Source organism: Pectinophora gossypiella, chromosome 25 (genome assembly GCF_024362695.1).
Source record: "Pectinophora gossypiella chromosome 25, ilPecGoss1.1, whole genome shotgun sequence".
NCBI classification, from domain to species: Eukaryota; Metazoa; Arthropoda; class Insecta; order Lepidoptera; family Gelechiidae; genus Pectinophora; species Pectinophora gossypiella.
The window spans coordinates 8912458-8933844 of record NC_065428.1 but is presented as its reverse complement, the minus strand read 5'-3'; the positions used below and the strand labels follow the sequence as shown (position 1 = coordinate 8933844).

The 21387-nt window shown below is 40.0% G+C and overlaps 1 protein-coding gene across 1 annotated transcript; it reads left to right on the top strand.

The window, feature by feature from the left end:
* The first annotated feature begins 49 nt into the window (after positions 1-49).
* Positions 50-19498, top strand: LOC126378070 (RNA polymerase-associated protein Rtf1). Its single transcript, XM_050026202.1, has 18 exons — positions 50-209; positions 3465-3591; positions 4596-4878; positions 6093-6212; positions 6409-6569; positions 6931-7023; positions 8016-8209; positions 8674-8785; positions 8992-9118; positions 11471-11576; positions 11904-12035; positions 12430-12558; positions 12941-13053; positions 14188-14356; positions 15082-15177; positions 15558-15653; positions 16630-16738; positions 18020-19498. Exons 1-18 carry the CDS (start codon positions 141-143, stop codon positions 18124-18126), a joined length of 2343 nt encoding a protein of 780 aa, XP_049882159.1. The 5' UTR covers positions 50-140; the 3' UTR covers positions 18127-19498.
* The last annotated feature ends 1889 nt before the right edge of the window (positions 19499-21387 follow it).

The window sequence follows — 21387 nt, the reverse complement described above, 5'->3', positions numbered from 1 at the left end:
TGCAGTATTTGTATCCGAACCTCATCCGAACGCACATAGGTATTTTCTATCTGTGGTTAGTTTAGTAGACGATTTCGAGAAGAAGAAAGCAGGCGTAATTTCCTTATAATTTATTTTACATAACTTTTTAGTGCTTAAATATGGCTAAACGAAAGAACAAACCATTGATAGATTCGGATTCTAGCAGCGAGTGTTCAGATTTGGACTCGGTGAGTTTGTTTTCTTATAAAAAACGTAGGTTATAAGTTCATGCTCGATCGTTGGTTTTGACGCGCATTCTTTCAGTTTTGTCTGCGTATTTAGGCCAAGATCAATGCCTTACGGATCTATTTGTGCTTAATGCGCACATAGGTATGAAAACATCCTGCGGAGAGGCTTTTATTCTTAAAAAACAGACAAAAACAATGCGATCGTGTTTTCCTTGTATTATGCTATGTTTGGGCTGTCGATCCCGTGTATAGTCGTTTTCTGAAGGCATGACTCATCTGGTATTTCAAAAAAGACCACGATCGATCATCGTCCTTGGCTTTAATACCCAAACATATACGCAAAAACAGTAAAATCCAAACATTTAACAAAAACATCAAGTTTTCACTTTCTTACAAAATCTAAACACTGAACTGCAGTGAGAAGCGCCATAAAATTGTGTGTTATTTTCTCTAAATTTGAGTTTATTACATAATGTAGGCTTCAGAGGCCAGATTTTACCTGACTGTCCAGAAGAAGAGTAATGTATTTATTTTAATGGAAGCTTCAGTACTCAAAAACATGGCATGTTAGTGATATCATAGTCATTTGAAGTGTCAATCCTTGAATTTTTGTATTAATATAGATCTAAGTGCATGGCAGCGCACAGGCGTTGGCCCACATCTATTCAAAGGACATTGACCAAAGTTGTATGGAACTTGGTCCAAATATCCACCACTAACACTGAAATAGACCACTAAATACTCAATAATAATTAATGATGATGTAAATATTTACCTATGAAAAGGTTAAATAACATGATGAAGATGAAGCGGTCAGGTGAGCAGGATATTTAAGATGCGCAAATACCTAACATGATTTTTCATTTAGGGGCAATGCACGCAGTTGTTAGTAGCCAATGTATCTCGCAAGATGCGAGGATGGCTGTTCACAATGCAGTGCTTGTCCCTACGCTGAAGTACGGTAGTGAATGTTGGGTATGGCAGAAGAAGCATGAAAGTAGGATCAATGCCGTAGAAATGAGGTCTTTGCGTAGCATCTGCGGTGTGAAGTTGAGTGATAGAGTGAGAAACAGTGTGATAAGACAGAGATGTGGTGTAAGGGACGATATAGTGACTAGGATTGAGAAGGGAATGTTAGGTTGGTTTGGACACGTAGAGCGGATGAAGGATAATAGGATTGCAAAAGCGGTATATAAAGCGAAAGTTGATGGTAGGGCTGGCAGAGGAAGACCGAGAAGGACTTATGATGACCAAATTGGAGATGTCCTTAGAAAAGGTTCAATACGATCTACTCTGAACCGGCGTGCGTGTATGAAGCGATTGATGAATGTGGGGGAAGCAAGAGAAGTCTGTCAGGATCGAAGCAAATGGAATTCTATAGTCTCTGCTTACCCCGGTGGGAAATAGGCGTGAGTATTATGTATGTATGTATGTATGTATTTTTCATTTAGCCATAACTTTTCACTGACAGCATATTTTTGACTGCAGTATTTAATAGTCTATTTCGGTACATAGATCTCGGTGGTGGTGGACATTTGGACCACTTTTGGTCAATATTTAAGCCATGAAAGAAAATGGAGCGAAATCCATGAAATGAACTTGTACATTTTTAAATCTATTTTTTAGATCATAAATTAATATCAGATTATAATTGTGAAGAATTGCATAGTATTGCATCATCTCATAATATAGAATTGACATTTACATCAACATCTTAAAATGTATGCATAAAGCAGAGCTTGTAAAGGTTAAGGTAAAGAAGTGGTTAGTTATGCTTCCATCATCATACGGGTATGAAATTGTGCTACAATTTTTAATTGGTACGCAAAATTGGTTCCGCATACTGGTAAGGTGTGGCATTGTTATACTATTAGCTCTAGGCCAATAGTAGAGTTGCCATTCTATACGTAGTAATATTTTTTATTCTCTGCTCCCCACCAGCATCTGAGCAAGATTACCTCGACCCCCCTCAAACATAGTTTAGACTTGAGTTGTGAAGGCTGCACACAGACCGTTCTTTTTATTTTTTATTAGTTTAGTGTAATGTTCAAATTTTGAAATTGGAAGCCGACATTCTTTCGTCAGATTGGAATATTTGATCTCACAGTAATTCCGCTTTCTCGCCTATACACATTTATTGTTTATGATAATTATTCATCAAAACATGCTAATTATTTGCAATATAAAAGATCCTAGGCTAAGTGCTTAATGTAACAATAATGTAGCATGTAAGGTAATTAACTGATAATTACCTAATAAAGCACCTTTCGTAAATAATACTACTTACCTAAGTAATCACCGTTAATTAATTAGGTATTGTGATTGGCAGCCCTCAGACACCACATAACGAGTTGCGCGTGTTGATTATGTCAATGTGTAATGTCTGTGTAAAATGAAGTTGTTTGTATGAAGTGTCCAGGGTGTGCTATTAGTCTGTAAAATCGGTACTGGTATAGTGTGGCTTTGCTATACTGCTATGTGATACCAATTTGACATAAACATACATAAAAAGCCTATACACATCCCACTGCTGGGCACAGGCCTCCCCTCAATAAACCGCAGGGGGAATGGAGCATTTTTAATGGAGCACAAAGGTGTATATCTAAATAGAAAATCAGCACCGTAATTGCATACCAGTATGATAAATAATTGTGACGGTACAGTGATATTAATCCTTAACCACTTATATACGTTATATACGTGGTCTAGTGGTTGAGCGTTGGGCTCACGATCCGTAGGTCCCGGGTTCGAATCCCAGTGGGGACACATCACAAAAATCACTTTGTGATCCCTAGTTTGGTTAGGACATTACAGGCTGATCACATGATTATCCAAAATGTAAGTAGTTGTTACATGAGCCATGTCAGGGGCCTTTGACGGCTCAATAATAACTCTGACACCATGGTTGATGAGGTTGGTAATTCACCTCACAACCCACACAATAGAAGAAGAAGACCTGGTACAAATGCCTTAAGGTGCTGATAAACTTGAGCATTCACTTGTAATGAACATTTGTGCGAATGTTCCAATAGGAGAAAAATATGAGAACATTTTAGCGAGCATTCTATCGAGCGTTCTTGCGCATGAAAACGTTCATGGAAATGTTTGGCTTTATGCTTGGCTCAGCTTGTTGTTCAGTTCGACAAAGAACGGCGCATGCTCGATGTTCTAGTACAAGTAAATGCTCAAGTCTATCAGCACTTTTGCATTAGAAAAAATGCCTGACAAAAATTTTATATTTGCGTCCTTTTCCAGCAATTCCTGAATTTAGCTAAGAAAAAGAAAAAGACAGATTCCCCACCCCCCAAATCCAAGAGCAAGTCGTCGGGACGATCTTCAGACAGTGAGTCCGACTGGGATGATGATGATGACAAGAAAAATTGTAAGTTAATAATGTAAATGTTTTCACCTTACTGTCTTCCCCTTAAATTAATCTGAGTCTGTGGACAAATTCTTAGGAAATAATATTTTATTTGTAGTAGTTTAGGTTAAAGATGTCATTGGATCGGTAGTTGTGGTGCACTCTTTGGGAGGCCTTTGCCAAAGGGCAAACTGGCACAAGAAAATAGAAAATAAACTACTATGATACTTTAATATTTATGGAAACTATAGTTATGCAAAAAAAGTCAGTAATAAAGGCTAATAATATTATTATTAGGTTAAAGAGAAATTGCTTAATATTGTGAAGCATATATTTTATTCTAATGCTTCATGTAAAAAAAACCTTACCGTTACGCTGAAAGAAACCGTTTTAAGTTATAAGGCCGCCATTTAGAAAGCTGTCAGATAGAGAAGATGAAGAACATTGGTGGAGATGTAGACTGACTCAGAGTAAAATAAAAAATCCTAATTAAGGCTATAGCATTCTTTCCGTCTTGTGTAGTCCCTCGCATTTTTTTCATTACCTAACCCGTTGGGGTTAGGTAATGAACATTGGGGTACTGACTGTTGAGTCAGTACCCCAATGTACTGTACTAACAGTACTGTTTCTCAATCACGAAGCGCCGGTTCGAACCCTGGCACTGGACTTGCACCAATGAGTTATTAATTTATCTTTCGATTAACATATCTTTAGACAGCGATACGGCTCACCTATCACGTTGGTCTAACAGAAAGCTCGGTGAGGTGTGGATGTACGGTCACGAGAATTAATATGTAACCAATTTGCAACCATGTCACATTAACTTTTTTGACAAATTGAACTGTAAGTCTCAGTAAATGTCAAATATGTTAGTGCGACAGAGTCCTAAAGTGGGTACATTATATTGCTCATGCCTGTACTTAGTTCATATTGCGACGGATGTACCTCTGACTACCCCAATTGGGATATAGTCGTGAGCTTATGTTATGCTTAACCCCAAAACCTAATCAACCATCTTCTTCCAGCCAAATCGTCTTCATCATCGGGCTCAGACTCCGACTCAGACAGAAGCGACACATCCAAGAAAGAACCTCCAAAACCAGCTCGTAAAGGTAGCAAGTCAGATATCACAGACGTGAAGAAACCGGAAGCGAAGAAACCTGAACCGAAGAAAGATACGAGGAGAAGTACAGACAGTGCTGGGTCGGGGAAAAAAAAGGATGTTTATAGCGAGCCAGAGGAAGGGGAGGTGTCATCACACTCATCAGACAATGATTCTATTGATTCTGAAGAAGAATTCGATGATGGGTGAGCTTCTTGCTTATACATATATATGTCGTGGCCAGATCATAGAATTGATCATTTCATGATGTGCTCGATCATTTCATGTATATCATTCGTTGGCCACATCATGATGTAGTTTGGCCAGATCAATGAACACAAAACGTTTAACGATATGAGCAACTAAATGCATGATTACTTCATGATATTGCCAAACGTTGGCAATCATATCGTAAAATTATTAACATTATCCACCGATAGTGGCGCTGGTGTCGATTATATTTAAAACTTGATTGTTGTTATAATCGATGAATCAATGTTATTGTTCAATTTTCTATATCGAATAGGTACATAATTTTGAAATTAAGAAATTAATCGACTATTCGCATTTTTATTACACCACATAGCATGGACACCGCCTACATTAACGATATGGCCAAACGTTGATTGATATATCATTAAATGTTGACGTTTCAACGATATGGTCAATTTAAGTTGGCCATTTCATGAAATATGACCATTTCATGAAATGGTCGACCACATCATGAAATGATCAATATTACGATCTGGCCACGACATATATAAGACCACGCCGGGATCGAATAGGCTACATCAGGTAAATTGTTTAGTTCACGATCTATAGATTCAGGTGCGATTCCCGATGGGGGCATTCTCGAAATCATTGTGAGACAGTCTTTTGTTTGGTAAGGACATCGCAGGCTGGAATCCCTTGATTGTGCGAAAAAGTAAAATCATTCTGTGCTTCCGTGATAATAAGCTTTTTTTTGACGTGACTTATTGTAGATTTGCCGCCGATGGCATTTACTATTTGGCCCGGACAAATGGGAAGCGCTGAAGGCTCTCACCCGGTACAACATTTAAGACAACAAGCCTGAGGGTGCCCAGTTGGGCACGAACCTCGGCTCAGGGCGTCGTCTGAGAGGAAGAATATTTGAAAGAATTAATCGACCCTAGGGGGTCGATAGCGATAAGCGCTGATTGAGGGAAATCGTCGACCACGCCGTGTCCTGAAGTGTTTGGTGTCGCGAGCTGATTGGCCGCCTCTATGGCTAGAGTAATCGGGTCGTCGGGATCGTATATTACAAACCGTTGGTTCCAGTTATTAGCAGCAAAGCAGCGAATTAATCTTGAGCATGAAAAGGCAACCGACGAACAGCCAGACTATTCAATCAATATAGCTGTATATAGCTACGTGTTAAAATAACATTTCTCCTTTTCAGTTACGATGAGAACCTCATGGGCGATGAAGAGGACAGAGCGAGGCTGGCCGCCATGTCAGAGAAGGAGAGGGAACAGGAGATCTTCAAGCGTATCGAGAGGAGAGATCTCATGAAAACCAGGTATCGTTATTAGTCTATCAGGGGCTTGGGGCGTAAGGGGTTTGGTGTTCTCCGCTCCCCACCAGCGGCTGAGCTAGGTTCGCCTTTCTGTTAGACCAACGTGATTGGTGGTGAGCCGTATCGCCGTCTTTTGGTCAAGCCAGCTGTGTTAGTGAAAACTGCAATTAGGTTCTAATGATATTCTCAAACTAAACAGATGGGAGATCGAGCGCAAACTCCGGCTAGCCCGTCGTTCAGCGGCTGAAAGATCAGCATCGCCTGGGGAAATAGCGCGCAGAAGAGAAGCAAGGCAACGACGCCGCGCGCAGAGAGAGAAAGAGAGGGAACGAGAGAAGGAGAGACAGAGGGAGAAGAGGGGTAAGTGGGAAATAGTAGTATTTATTTACTATAAAAACACTTATCAAGTAGCCAATGAGACGCCATACAACGATTTCGTCGCAGTCAAAGATAAAAAGCGAAGGAAAGATAGAGGGAGATGAAAGGTGAGGGGGAAAGAGAAGTATTTATTATAAAAGAATCTTATCAAGTAGCCAATGAGGCGTCACAACGACTTTGTGTTCAAAGATAAAAAGAGAAGGAAAGATAGAAGGAGAAGAGAGGTGAGTGTGAAAAAGATTTAGGTCTTAAACATAGCGAGGAGTGTGTATACAATACAGCTCTGCCTACACATGTAGAATGCAGGCGTTAGTAGTGATATATGTTCTGTTTCACTCAACAGAAGCAGAGGCGGAAGAACAAAAAGAGATAGAAAATGAGAAAGAGAAGACCCCGCCCAGTCCAGGGGAGATTGTCGACGACTCCAAGGATAATGGTGAGTCACAGAGTCCGTGTTAAGATGGTGATGATTTTTTAGAACAAATTTTGATAAATTTATACGGGGTGTTAGTGACATCGTAACGAATACCGAGGGAGATGATTTTTTCCGAGGAGCCCGGTGGCGCAGCGGTAAACGCGCTCGGTCTGCGATTGTTGAAGTTAAGTAACTTTCGCAAAGGCCGGTCATAGGATGGGTGACCACAAAAAAAAGAAGTTTTCATATCGAGCTCCTCCGTGCTTCGGAAAGCACGCTAAGCCGTTGGTCCCGGCTGCATTAGCAGTCGTTAATAACCATCAATCCGCACTGGGCCCGCGTGATGGTTCTCTCTATACATCCATAGGGAAGGCCCGTGCCCCAGCAGTGGGGACGTTAATGGGCTAATGATGATGATGATTTTTTCCGTCGCAAATGTATGAAACTGAAAATAGATAAAAAAGTGATATCAACTTAGAACTAAACGATCCCTCTCGGTATTCGTTACGATGTTACTAACGCTAAATTCTGTGTACGCATGTAAGGCCTCAAACTGGATGAAAGCGGGGGCGGCGCGGGGGCGATAGCGGCGCGGGGAGCGGCGCGGCGGCCGCTGTTCCGTTCTCGTTGCCAGCGGCCAGATCGCGCGGTGTCTCAAATGAACGCACTTTCGATTGTAGTTCTTTGTTTCGTACGATTTATTATGGGCAAAAGAAGATCTGAATCCCTATAGAACTCATTACGTCAACTCAAACGCAGAGACACCGCTCGACTAGAGCGCAACGCTCGTACCCCGCTCCCCGCGCCGCTGCCATCGAGAACACTTCAATATAAGTCTTAGCATTTGAACGCGCCGCTCCCCGCACCGCCGCCGCCGCCGCGACGCTGCCGCTGTCGTCCAGTTTGAGGCCTAATTAGCAAGCATAAAACAATTTATAATCTGTCTGTAATTTCTCTTTGTTTCTCTATTTTGGGTGCATTTTATTATTTCTTTTGGTTTGATGTATGAACAGAAACATCAGAGCGTTCTGCCTCCCCCCTGTTTGGCGCCAAGACCGAGGGCCGCAAGCGCAACGTGGATGACCGACGACAGAACGCCATGGCGGCGCTGCGAGCTCAGAGGGACGCCAAAGCGACCAGAGTGGAACACATCAAGCAGAAACGAAGATTAGAGGAGGAGAAGAATAAGGATAAGGAGGAGGAAGATGTAAGTATAACTCCAGATTAATAGCCGCCCGTCCGAACGTTCGGTCGTCAGTCCGGATTTTGGTCATCAGTCCGGATTTTTGGTCATCAGTCCGGATTTTGATCATCAGTCGCGACTTTGGTCATTAGTCCGGATTTTGGTTACAAGTCCGGACTTGGTCATCAGTCCGGACTTTGGTCATCAGACCGGACTTTGGTCATCAGTCCGGATTTTGTTCATCAATCCCCATTTTGGCCATCAGTCGCGACTTTGGTCATCAGTCCGGATTTTGGTTACAAGTCCGGACTTTGATCATCAGTCCGGGCTTTGAATTTCAGGTAGGTTTTGGTCATCAGTCCGAAATGTTGGCTTTTAGATCAAAAAACCACGCACGTAGTATAAGTATGTTCCCTAAGGAACTGAACGCGACCATGCTGAGTCTAGAAAAAATAAAAAACATAAAAGTATTTTTCTTTTGTCAACAGGACGCCGATGCAGAAATAATCGGCGGCACGAGCAAACAGAGCGTCAAGTTGAAGGCCTCAGACATATACTCCGACGACTCTGGTTCAGACTCTGAAGACAACAAGTCTACAGGTGAATAAAAAAAAAACACAAATAAAACATGAATTTTGCGACGAAAAATCTCACTTGATATTAACTTAGAATCATGAGCTGAACCATCTCAGCCCCAGCATTCAAGAAAAAACAAAAGAATATAAAAAAAACATCAAAAGAGAATAATATACAAATGTCATCACTCCAAGGAACCCGTCGTTAACAAACACCCTGTATAATCGCAGGTCGACGCAGCTCAACAAGCTCTTCATCGTCGGGCGGTGAAGAAGAAGAAAAAAAGCGGGAGCGAGAAGAAGTTGAAGTGAAATACGCAGACTCGCGGGATCAGATCAACAAACTTAGACTTAGCAGGTATACTACGTTCATTTTTTTTTATGACGAAAACATACATATATAAACTCACGCCTATTTCCCACCGTGGTAAGCAGAGACTATAGAATTCCATTTGCTTCGATCCTGACACACTTCTCTTGCTTCCTCCACATTCATCAATCGCTTCATACACGCACGCCGGTTCAGAGTAGATCGTATTGAACCTTTTCTAAGGACATCTCCAATTTGGTCGTCGTAAGTCCTTCTCGGTCTTCCTCGGCCAGCCCCACCATCAAATTTCGCTTTATATACCGCTTTTGCAATTCTATTAGCCTTCATTCGCTCTACGTGTCCAAACCAACCTAATATTCCCTTCTCAATCATTGTAGTTTTGTTTTTGGAAATTCTTTATTTAAATTAAGTAATATTACATAATGTGGATATTTTATATAAGCCACACTTAATCACTATGTTACTTAGACACTTTATTAGGCTAAAGTAGCTCGCCTCTCAAAGTTTACAAGATCAAAAATTATACTCATCACAACATGGGGTTTTTGGTAATCAAGACTTCATCATCATCAATTTCAGAGCCACGCTCTTGTCGGCTCTAAAAACAAAACACAAGAAGCAAGACTTAAGGCTTTTTGGCGGGACCGGGAACGGGACAGTTGCTTTCTTCATTGAATAATCTAAATAATTAATACGAAGTGGTGTTTTGTGGTTAATGCCCTACCATCAACTTTCGCTTTATATACCGCTTTTGCAATTACGAAAACGTACTTTAATGAAATATCAATAAAAGAATAAAAAATGATGTAATAAGAATAAAAACAATACCAGCTTATCATAAATACCAACAGGGTCCACATAATATCAGCGTCGTGGTTCACGCCGCGACTTGTGCTGAGTGAGACCCTTTTATCTCAGGACGTCCACCACCACCTTATAGTCATTTCGACAAACATCCGTCTTGCTTTTTTGTAATTGTTTTAGTGGAAATTTGATATGATGTTGTTGTCTATTTTTGTGTGTGGCGTCCTTTTATAATAAACTTTTTCTATTCTATTCTATTCTAAAATAGAATACCTCTTCCAGCGCGCCACACTGAGGCAGAGCGCTCAAAACGTTCATATTAAATTCAAATTCAAAATATTTATCTCGGTAACTAGTCCATATTTTGTTAGTAACAAAAAGCTTAACCTAGTATTACCTATTTATGAACTGATGACCCATATCTATTTGTTCGTATTATTTTATGATATTTTTATGTTTATGGTAAATCGTATTAATGTGTATTTATTGTAATTGTTATAATAGGCTAGTTTCCAACTAGTCAAATCAGTTACTTTTTACTAAACGTCAAAACACGAAATTACTATGGAATTTGTATGAAAAAGCACTCTGTGACGTCATAGAAAAACGTGACAAAATGTCGGACTTATTATTACGTTTTTCTTGATTAAAATTCATAAATAAGTTTAATAGAAAAAAGAAAATGTTTTTCGTTAGTTTTAGGTGTGTCTTTATTTAGTAATCAGAATTTCATAATTTATCTTGAACCTAGTACACGACCCTATTTTGTAATACTATTTATTTTTTATTTTTATGTTTATTGAGAAAACCAACAGCATTATAAAAACATATTTAACAACACTTATTATCTAAACTTAAGCTATTTATAGGTTTCCCTAGAGTTCTGGAACATCGTTATATATTTTTAAAAGCGAAGCTAAACGAAAGAGGCCAGAAAATTATTTTTTGAAAAGAAAGTATCAGTAAAAATAAAAATATGAAACATTTTAAAATGATAATAATATAAGATTGGGAGTAGTGTGTGTCCGAGTGTAAGTGTGTGTGTGTGTGTGTGTGTGCGTGTGTGTGAGTAAATAATTATATGTAAGTAAGTTTAAGTAGTATGTATCTATGTACATATATACCGCGATGTCCGTGGCCTCACTCGGCAGGGCCCGCAAAATACTAGCGTCGTGGCTCACGCCGCGACTTATGCTGAGCGAGGTCCTTTTATTCCGGACGCCACCGCAGATGATCGGGTCGTCAATGCGTTGCATTTAGAATACTTAGTTTTATTAATATTGTTTTTATGATTTTGGTTTGTTTTTCTTTTTGTTTTGGTATTTTTTTGTGTCTATGTACTTATTGATTTCCGTGTGGTTTCTGTCCTGTGTTAAATGTAATGTACCTGTCTGTCTGTGTCTGTGGTGTCCGGAAGTAATAAATGTTTCTTTTTTTCTTTCATTCTTTATTAATAACAGATTCGAAAGACGACAACATAAAAATAAACTACGATAAAAAAACAAAAAGAAGAAGTGTTTTGTATGAAGTGTCCGGTGTGTGGTTTGTGTTTCTTATTGTTATTCTATATTTCAGATTTAAACTAGAGAGGCTTGTGCACTTGCCGTTCTTCGCGCGTGTGGTCACCGGCTGCTTCGTGCGAATCGGCATCGGCAACAATAACGGCAACCCGGTTTATAGAGTGAGTGAGAAGATTATTTGCGTCTTTTTTCTACCGACAACCCCCTATTTTACTAGGTATACCTCATACTTATTTTTTTTGTATATCGCCCAGTCGGGAGCTCTCCGCCCACACACACACACACACACGCACGCACACACACACACACACACACACATGGCACTTGCAACAGTGTCAAAATATCGGGAGTCTCATATCCCTGATTTAAACGCGGTAAGAACCCGTTATTATGTGTTTTAGTTATGATAATAACCGCGTAAACCTAAAACAACGTATAAGCTATAACTAGCTTTTAACTAGCTTAAGTAATTATTAATTTTGTTACAGGTAGCTGAAATAATAGATGTATATGAAACGGCTAAGATTTATAACTTGGGCAACACGAGAACAAACAAGGGACTGAAACTACGGCACGGCACGCAAGACAGGGTGTTCAGATTAGAATTCGTTAGTAATCAGGTGAGAATTGATTTTCTAGCTTTCTATACAGGGTGTTAGTGTCACCGTAACGAATAATGAGGGGGATGATTCAGACCATGATTCTGAGTTGATATCAAGTGGAATTTTCCTGCGAAACATTCATGACTTTTTTTTAATCATGGTCTGAATCATCCCTCTCAGTATTCGTTACGATGTCACTAACACCCTGTATATAAATAAACACTAACAACAGCCTATAAATGTCCCACTGCTGGGTACAAGTCTCCCCTCAATCGACCGGAGGGTATGGAGCATACTCCACCACGCTGTTCCATTGCACTTTTTTGTGTGGCGCCCTTTTAGAATAAACTATATCTATTATAGTATTCTATTCAATTATAATCATAATTTGAGTATTGCCATTTTGTCGCAGGAATTCACGGACAGCGAGTTCCAGAAATGGTTCAAGGCCATAAAAGATGCCAACAAGAAACCACCCACCATGGACTTTGTACGGAGCAAGATTTTGGAGGTTAAAGAGGCGCTCATGTACGAGTTTAAGGTGAGTTGACTTTATGAGGTTGTAACGGACCCAACTAGTTGGCCAGCTATTTCCGCCCACATGCAACAGATGGCGCCACATTCAATAATGCAGTCTTCAAGCGGTCGTGAAACGCGCTATCGAAGTTTACACAGCAAGACGCATATATGCAACTTCCAACATAACACCGTTGGATCGTCGATCCCTAGTCACACTACCAACATGTGACTAGGGAGGTATTATGCTCTGTTCGGTACCTCGAAACCATCCTTTGGCGCAGCATACCCTCGCCGCCAAAAGGTCTTCTGTAACCTTTGTATATTTAACGAAATAAAATTGTTAAGAGAGGATCCTAAATTAAGTGTAGGAATGTTAAAGTCAAGGCTTATATCTATGGTTACAGGAAGAAGATATAGAAAAAATTGTAGCTGAGAAGGAGAGGTTCCGTTCACACCCCACCAACTACGCCATGAAGAAAACGCAACTGATGAAGGAGAGAGACGTGGCACAGTTACGGTGAGAATTCAACAAGAAACATTCATAAGTTCACGTGCTTTAGGCGCATAATGACAAAAACGCATAATGACAGATTCACAAAATGACAGACGTTAATAGATTGTCGCAAATTGTCAAATATCCTATATGTAGTCAGAGCCATAGTATAAGAATCCCAGGTATGCTAAAAGCTGCCATTGCCAGCCGTTTGATGACGTAAGTGGTACCACTGTGTTACCATTAAATTGCTATCTCCAACATTCCAAGGACGTAAATTTTATAATTGTAAATTAAGTGAATTATTGACTAATGTATTTAATTACTATTACTTTTCACATATATAAAAAAACATTGGTCATCATCATCAGCCCATTAACGTCCCCACTGCTGGGGCACGGGCCTTCCCTATGGATGGATAGGGAGATCGGGCCTTAAACCATCACGCGGGCCCAGTGCGGATTGATGGTTATTAACGACTGCTAATGCAGCCGGGACCAACGGCTTAACGTGCCTTCCGAAGCACGAAGGAGCTCGAGATGAAATCTTTTTTTTTGTGGTCAGCCATCCTATGACCGGCCTTTGCGAAAGTTGCTTAACTTCAACAATCGCAGACTGTTTATCGCTGCGCCACCGAGCTCCTCAAAAAAAAAAACATTGGTCGTGGGTAATTTATTTTTTTCGAAATGGCAACGCAGGTGCGATGACGTCAGCTCAAATGTCAAATGCTTGTCTATCTTTATTTCTATGACCCAGTCGTCTTCTATCGTGTGGGTTGTGAGGTGGATTACCAACCCCACCAACCCTGGTGTCAGGGTTACTATTAAGCCGCCAAAGGTCCCAGACATGGCTCATGTAACGACTACGTACTTACACCAATAAGTAGTAACCGATACCAACGGCTTAAGTTTCCTTCTTATTTTCGGACAATAAGGTAATCAGCCTGCAACATCCTAACCATACCAGGGCTCACAAAGTGATTTGTTCCTACTGGGATTCAAAACCCGGTACCTCTGGATGGTGGCACAACGCTCAACCACGGGATCCGTTGACGTTAATTCAGTGATACCCTTTACTTTACGTATGTTCTTTTAAAATCCAAACCCCATTGTGTATGGAAATCTCGGCCGCATGAAGATATTGTTATCCTGCTCACAGAGGTGACGACGAGCTGGTGATGGACCTCAACGCCAAGATCCAAGAGCTGGAGGAGCGCGCCTCGCACCTGGACAAGACCCGCACGTCGTCCATACAGAGCATCTCGTACATCAACAACCGGAACCGGAAGATGAACGTCGAGTCCGCCGAGAAGGCCATCATGGAGGAAGTTAGTGGGGGAAATAAGATATTTTAATTTTATTTTATTTTATTTAACACGCACACACAACCAGTAACGTGCCGCTCTTGCTATTCGACTGAAATCATTTGGCTGATTTTGGTTAAGAAATGTTGGTCGTAGTCCAGAGAAGTTTAAGAAAATGTGATAACGAAGTTCACCTGGTCATCCAGTAAAGAATAAATAAACCCCACATAAATAGCCTATAAATGTCCCACTGCTGGGCACAGGCCTCCCCTCAATCAACTGGAGCCGAACTGAAAAACCACCTCCACCAACCCGCAATGTTTACTAATGGTGACCCTGATTACTTTACCGGTTCCAACTGAAATAAAAAACAGCGTCATAGACTAGGCTATGTTGAGGTGGAACCGTTTCGGCATACATTCATAATTATATTACACATACATATATAAACTCACGCCTATTTCCCACCGGGTAAGCAGAGACTATAGAATTCCTTTTGCTTCGATCCTGACACACTTCTCTTGCTTCCTCCACATTCATCAATCGCTTCATACACGCACGCCGGTTCAGAGTAGATCGTATTAAACCTTTTCTAAGAACAGTTCATAATTGTATTATTTTGTTTTAATATGTGAAAACAAAAAGTATGTCGAATATCTTCTTAATCTTTTTTCTTTCTTGAATATGCTCCATACCCTCTCCTGTTGAAATAAGCCCCAATACAATTTAATTCAATTTATTGTTTTCAGGTGAAAGCGAACAAAGGCAAGAAACAGGACGACCCCTTCACGCGGCGGCACACCAAGCCTGTGATGAACTTCAAATCACAAAGCAGCAGGAGTCAGGTGAATATACCCACACGATTTAACAAAAAAAAATCGTGCAACTTTTTTTTGGAATTCTGCCCCTGACCCTTCAAAGAGGGGGGAGCGGTGAAATTCTATATGGCACTCGCATTATTATTTTTTTATTATTATTATATTTGACATTTAGGGTGGTATCAATAAACTAATCTCAGCTGAGACTGCCCTCAAAGTTCTTGGTTTCATATGAGAACTGTCACATTGACATGATCTTGAGGGCAGTCTCGAAGCTGAGATCAGTTTCTTAATACCACACTTAGTGAGACTTACAGTGCAATTTGTCGAAAAACATCATGGGACATGGTACCAAAGTGCCAAAGATGCCTGTGACCGTACAATATACCTGTATACCGTTTGTCCAGGAATTAATACAAAGCCAAGAGGAGGCGGCAGCCGTAGCAGAGCAGATCAGAGAAGAAGAGAAAGCTGCCAAGGAGCGGGAACAACATAGACTTGCTGTAAGTATTATGCTTGATTGATTTTGCAACAAAACTCACCTTATATGTTATTTAATTACAATCTAAATTTAACGACCTCGGAGGTCCAGTGGTTGAGCGTTGGGTTCACGATCCGGAGGACCTGGTTTCGATTCCCGATGGGGACATGTCACAAAAATTACTTTGTGGTCCCTAGTTTGGCTAGGACTTTACAGGCTGATCACCTGATTGTCCGAAAGTAAGATGATCCGTGCTTCGGAAGGCACGTTAAGCCGTTGGTCCCGGTTACTACTTACTGATGTAAGTAAGTATTCGTTACATGAGCCATGTCTGGGGCCTTTGGCGGCTTAATAGTAATCCTGACACCAGGGTTGATGAGGTTGGTACTCCCACAACCCACACAATAGAAGAAGTCACCAGAAAAAAAAACTTTTCTGGTGACTTCTTCTAGTAAAGAAAAACAAGGACGAAGCTATGCGTCAGAAAAGAGAAAGAAGGATTACGGGGACATTCCAGAACTCTCTGGTTGCGGTGTTTGCTTATGCGATGTGACATTGTCAATCCGTCACACTATAAAAGTTTCACGGCGCATTGGCGCTTCTGCACTGTAATGTCGTGAAATGTATATAATTAATTAATGATGACTAAATCCTAAAAAGCGGTAAGCTCACGATCTGGAGGTCCGGGTTCGATTCCCGATGGGGAGATGGTCGAAATGACTTTGTGAGACTCTCCTTTGTTTGGTAAGGATTTTCCAGGCTTGAATCACCTGATTGTCTGAAAAAGTAAGATGATTCCGTGCTTCGGAGGGCACGTTAAGCTGTTGGTCCCGGCTATTAAACGTAAAAACACCTTCACCAACCCGCAGTGGAGCAGCGTGGTGGAGTATGCTCCATATCCCCTCCGGTTGATTGAGTGGAGGCCTGTACCCAGCAGTTTATGACTAACTCCCACAATGTTCCCTACCGAAAATAATACATTTTACTTCTCTTTCTAGCACCAAGCGGAAGCTGAGAAGACAAAACCTAAGGAGAAGTCTGGCGACAATAGTTTGTATTCCCTACACGACTTCGATATCAACATCGAACTAGACCTACCCATTGCTAGTGAGTATACATACATCATGGTATAAGGAGACAAGGGGGTTAAAGTGGCCACATCGAAGCAATTCATCTCTTTCCCTCTCTCTCTCTCTCTCTCTCTCTCTCTTTATTTAAGAGCTGCGCTCTTGTCGGTGACTCCACCGACCGAGTATTAAAGGTGATTACTCAATCACCTTTAATACTCCATATAGGGCGTGTAGAACGGTGGTTGCCCCAATCGCCTTCCGTTCCGCAGTACACCGACCAATTTCTCAATCGGTGATGTTCTAGCTAGAGCACTACCAGAGTCCATTTCCTCGACCTCCAACCAGTACTGATACCGCTGCTGCCCGGCATCAGGGGTGAGCTTTTGAAGTAGTGTCACACTCGCTACGTCACAAGATCGTCATAGAACCTGAGTAGCATTCATCTATAAAGCAATATTGCAATTTGACATTTGCGCATGTAAAAGTAAGTGGGCAGTGCAAACAAATGTCAATGAAAGGAAAATAATAACAATGAAAACTAAATTCAATTAGGATATTACTAAATCTACGTCAGTTGCCATTAGCAGATAATTGTTTGGGCAGGTAATTCATCGTTAGGGCGGATAATTCATCGTTTGGGCGGATAATTCATAGTTTGGGCGGATAATCCATCGTTTGGGCGGATAGCAATATTGCTTTGTTAGATGAATTGCTTCGATGTGGCCACTTTAACCCCCCAGGTATGCTCAATCCTATGACAAGCCGCCATTGCTCGCCCTTGATGACGTATGTGTTACCATTAAATTGGTATCTCCAACAATCCAAACACGTAAATTTTATTATTGAAAATTATGTGAATTACTGACTAATGTATTCAAATTCAAAAATATCTATTCAGTAGGTAACATAGTTACACTTTGAATCATCAATTTTTACGTAATGAACGTCTCATCCGCCTAAAACTCCTGCGGTTTCTCATAACCTGTATAGCTGGGGAACAGAAGCTGCAACGAAAACCTCGGCTCAGGGCCCTAGACGTTCTTTAAAAAAAATGTATTATATATGTAAATACTATTATTTGTCACATATATAAAAATCATTAAAACTATACGTAAATATTTTACTAAAAGTACCAAAGTATTTCCTTACAAAGTAAATTGTACAAAGTAAAAACAAAACATTGGATGTGGGTAATTTATTTTAAGTCTGGTACCGGTACTTGAACCGACACTCCCCGCTTGAGAAGCAAGCCAGTGACTGTTCTCGCCACAGTGACTTCTCATTATCTATCTATTTAAGTAATTTTTTTTTTTCACAGAATCAACGAACTCGCTACCCAAACAGATGACGACAAAAGTAAAAGAAACTGGACCGAAGCGGTCACTCAACTTAGAAGAATACAAGAAAAGACACGGCCTAATATGAGTCAACCCGTACATACTACCCGGCAACTTCAATATACATACAAGAGTGTAGACGACTGTTTTTTTTGCATAAAAAGGGCCTTGGACTGTTTTTTTACAAACAATGTGGTATTATACTGTTTTTTTTTACATGCAATAGGGTATTCCATTTTTTGACGTACAATGGTGTATTAGACTGTTTTTTTTTTTCAAGGAGCTTAACAGCTTCATTTGCAAACTATTATAAATGTAGATAATGGAAGGCCAGATTTAGATAGAATTCAGTAAGGAGATAGTTGGATACCTACAAAAGGATTTAGGGTAGTTTTTAGCTCGGAAATCATCCCCTAAAGGGATGAAAAGGGGATGGAAAAAGCGCCACGACCGAAGTACACACGGATAAAATCGCGAGCTATACGGATAAAACTAGTAATACAATAAAGTTTTGTTTGCCAGAATTAGCGCCATAACATACAATAAACTCACGACCATATCCCAATTGGGGTACAATCAAAGAGCAAAAGTGCAGTCACTGAGCCCAGCTAATTATAAACAGTGGTGAAATTATGAACCATTAGTTGTCATAATTATAAAAAATACCTACAAAATTGTACCTGTGTTTTTGGTCCATTATAGAAACGACACGTAACCAGGAGGTCTTAAGTGCAACCAGTTAATTTATTACTTTGCAAGAAACAGATTGGACTTTTGCACTTTATCGTAGTCATGAGCAATATAATGTACCCACTTTAGGACTCTGTCGCACTAACATATTTGACATTTAGTGAGACTTACAGTTCAATTTGTCAAAAAAGTTAATGTGACATGGTACCAAAGTGTATACATATTAATGCTCGTGACTCGTGACCGTACATCCATCGCTAGATGAACTAAGTATCCACGCCTCACCGAACTTTCGGCTCAACATTATTACTGCATTAAATAATAACATTGAATTATAGGCTAGAAAATTAATAGGCAATTAATAGGTAAGCGGTGAATACTAGTTTCTACATCACACGATATTTTCGTAGTAAAATCTGAATACCTTTGATATTTTTGTCGTAATAAATCCAGGTCTACCGTCATCGTGAGGTAAGACTGTTGTCAAATGCGAAAATATTAACAATGAAAACTAAATTCAATTAGGATATTACTAAATCTACGTCAGTTGCCATTAGCAGATAATTGTTTGGGCAGGTAATTCATCGTTAGGGCGGATAATTCATCGTTTGGGCGGATAATTCATCGTTTGTCCAGGTTATTTATTGGAAAGATTTTTTTTCCTATCAGTACGAATATCTTCTGTGTTGTGTATTGTTTATATTTATTTTTTGAAGTCTTAAAACATCTTTTTCATTGTCTTAGATGGAATTAAAATTATTCAGACAACCTATTTTATTATTTTTTAACTTCCATGCGATTATCTTTGAAATAAACACACATCATTTCGCCCGAAGGGGTAGGCAGAGAGAAAGGAAAAATCTAGAAAGTAATAACACCCTTGCGTAGCCTTTTACTGAACTAAACTGCCTGTAAGTGCTAGTAATTACTAATTAGACAGACATGTAGACTTATGCCTGTAAGTAATTTATACCGGCTAACCTAAGTTAATGATAAGATGTTATTATTTATTGCGATGTGTATTATGAAAAAAATATAGATAGTTTAAATAGAAAGGTTTAGAAACAGTTAATTATAAATCCTTACTCGACACTAGGTTAAATAATAAAGAATATTACTACGTATAGAACGGTAATAGGGTAGTTTCCAGCTAGTCAAATCAGTTACTTTTTACTAAACGTCAAAACACGAAATTACTAAGGAATTTGTATGTAAATGCAACCTATGACGTCATAGAAAAACGTGACAAAATGTCGCACTTATAACATTTTCCTTCATTAAATTCATAAATATTTTTTGTCCGGCCAAGTAGTTAATGCCATCTGCGGCAAATCTACAATAAGGCACACCAAAAAACAATCATAAATAAGTTAAATAGAAAAGAAAACGTTTTTGACACCTTTAGGTCTGTCTCTATTTATCTTTGACCTAGGAAACTACCCAATTCTCCGCCCCGCACCTATTCGTACGAGCGCCGAACTAACCTCACCCCCTCTGGGTCTTACTTAAGTCTTTGACCCGCTAAGCAGTAAAGGGGAGCACGCGCGGACTATATGTCTCGCTCACACTTAAGGTGGTATTAATAAACGAATCTCAGCTGAGACTGCCCTCAAGATCATGCTCAAGTCTCTGTTTTTACATGAGAACTGTCACATTGTCATGATATTGAGGGCAGTCTCGAAGCTGAGATTAAATTAATATCACCCTTAGCAGCAACGTGACGGGTGTGTAACATTTTAGCGTCATTCCATACAAAAAGCTATCCGATATAAGCGTAACTAGGGACTTTAACTATCTGTCATATAACATAACACAAACACAAGAGTATATCCCAATGGGGTAGTCAGAGGTGCATCCGTCGCAAGATGAACTAAGTACCCACACCTCACTGTTCTGTTAGACCAACGGCTCACCTATCAGAGCCGTAGCGCCGTCTATAACGGTCGAGCCAACTGTGCTACTGAAAACTGCACTTAAGATAAATTAATAACTCATTGGTGCAAGTCAGGTATCGGGGCTCAAACCGACACTCAAGTGTTATTTATTATAAAAAAAAATACTTTAAAAAGTACCTATACAGGGTGTTAGTGACATCGTAACGAATACTCAGAGGGATGATTCAGACCACGATTCTGAGTTAATATCAAGTGGAATTTTCCGTCGCAAAATTCATGTTATTTTTTTAGTTTTTTTAAATTATTTTCAATTCTATACTTTTGCGATGGAAAATTCCACTTGATATTAACTCAGAATAATCAGCTGAATCATCCCTCTCAGTATTCGTTACGATGTCACTTACACCCCATATAAGTACATACAGTAGCCATACAAGTAGGTATGGGTGTTAGTGACACTGTAACGAATACTGAAGGGGATGATTCAGACCATGATTCTGAGTCGATATCAAGTGGAATTTCCTGTCGGAGAAGTCATGAGAGCTTATTTAAATTATTTTCCGTTCCATACTTCTGCGACGGAAAATTCCACTTGATATCAACTCAGAATTATGGCCTGAATCATCCCTCAAAGTTTTCGTTACGATATCACTAACACCCTGTATACAGGTATTAGTGATAAAGTAAAGAAAAGTGGGGGATGACTCAGACCAAAAGTCGATGTATTTTTCGCGGAGCTCTGCGCGTCGTAAACTTTGCGGACG

Bases quoted from the DNA above. Each gene is read 5' to 3' on its own strand.
- LOC126378070 (XM_050026202.1), top strand. From the start codon at position 141: ATGGCTAAACGAAAGAACAAACCATTGATAGATTCGGATTCTAGCAGC. The intron at 210-3,464 runs GTGAGTTTGTTT...GTCCTTTTCCAG, and splicing joins AGTGTTCAGATTTGGACTCG to CAATTCCTGAATTTAGCTAA. The intron at 4,879-6,092 runs GTGAGCTTCTTG...TCTCCTTTTCAG, and splicing joins GAAGAAGAATTCGATGATGG to TTACGATGAGAACCTCATGG.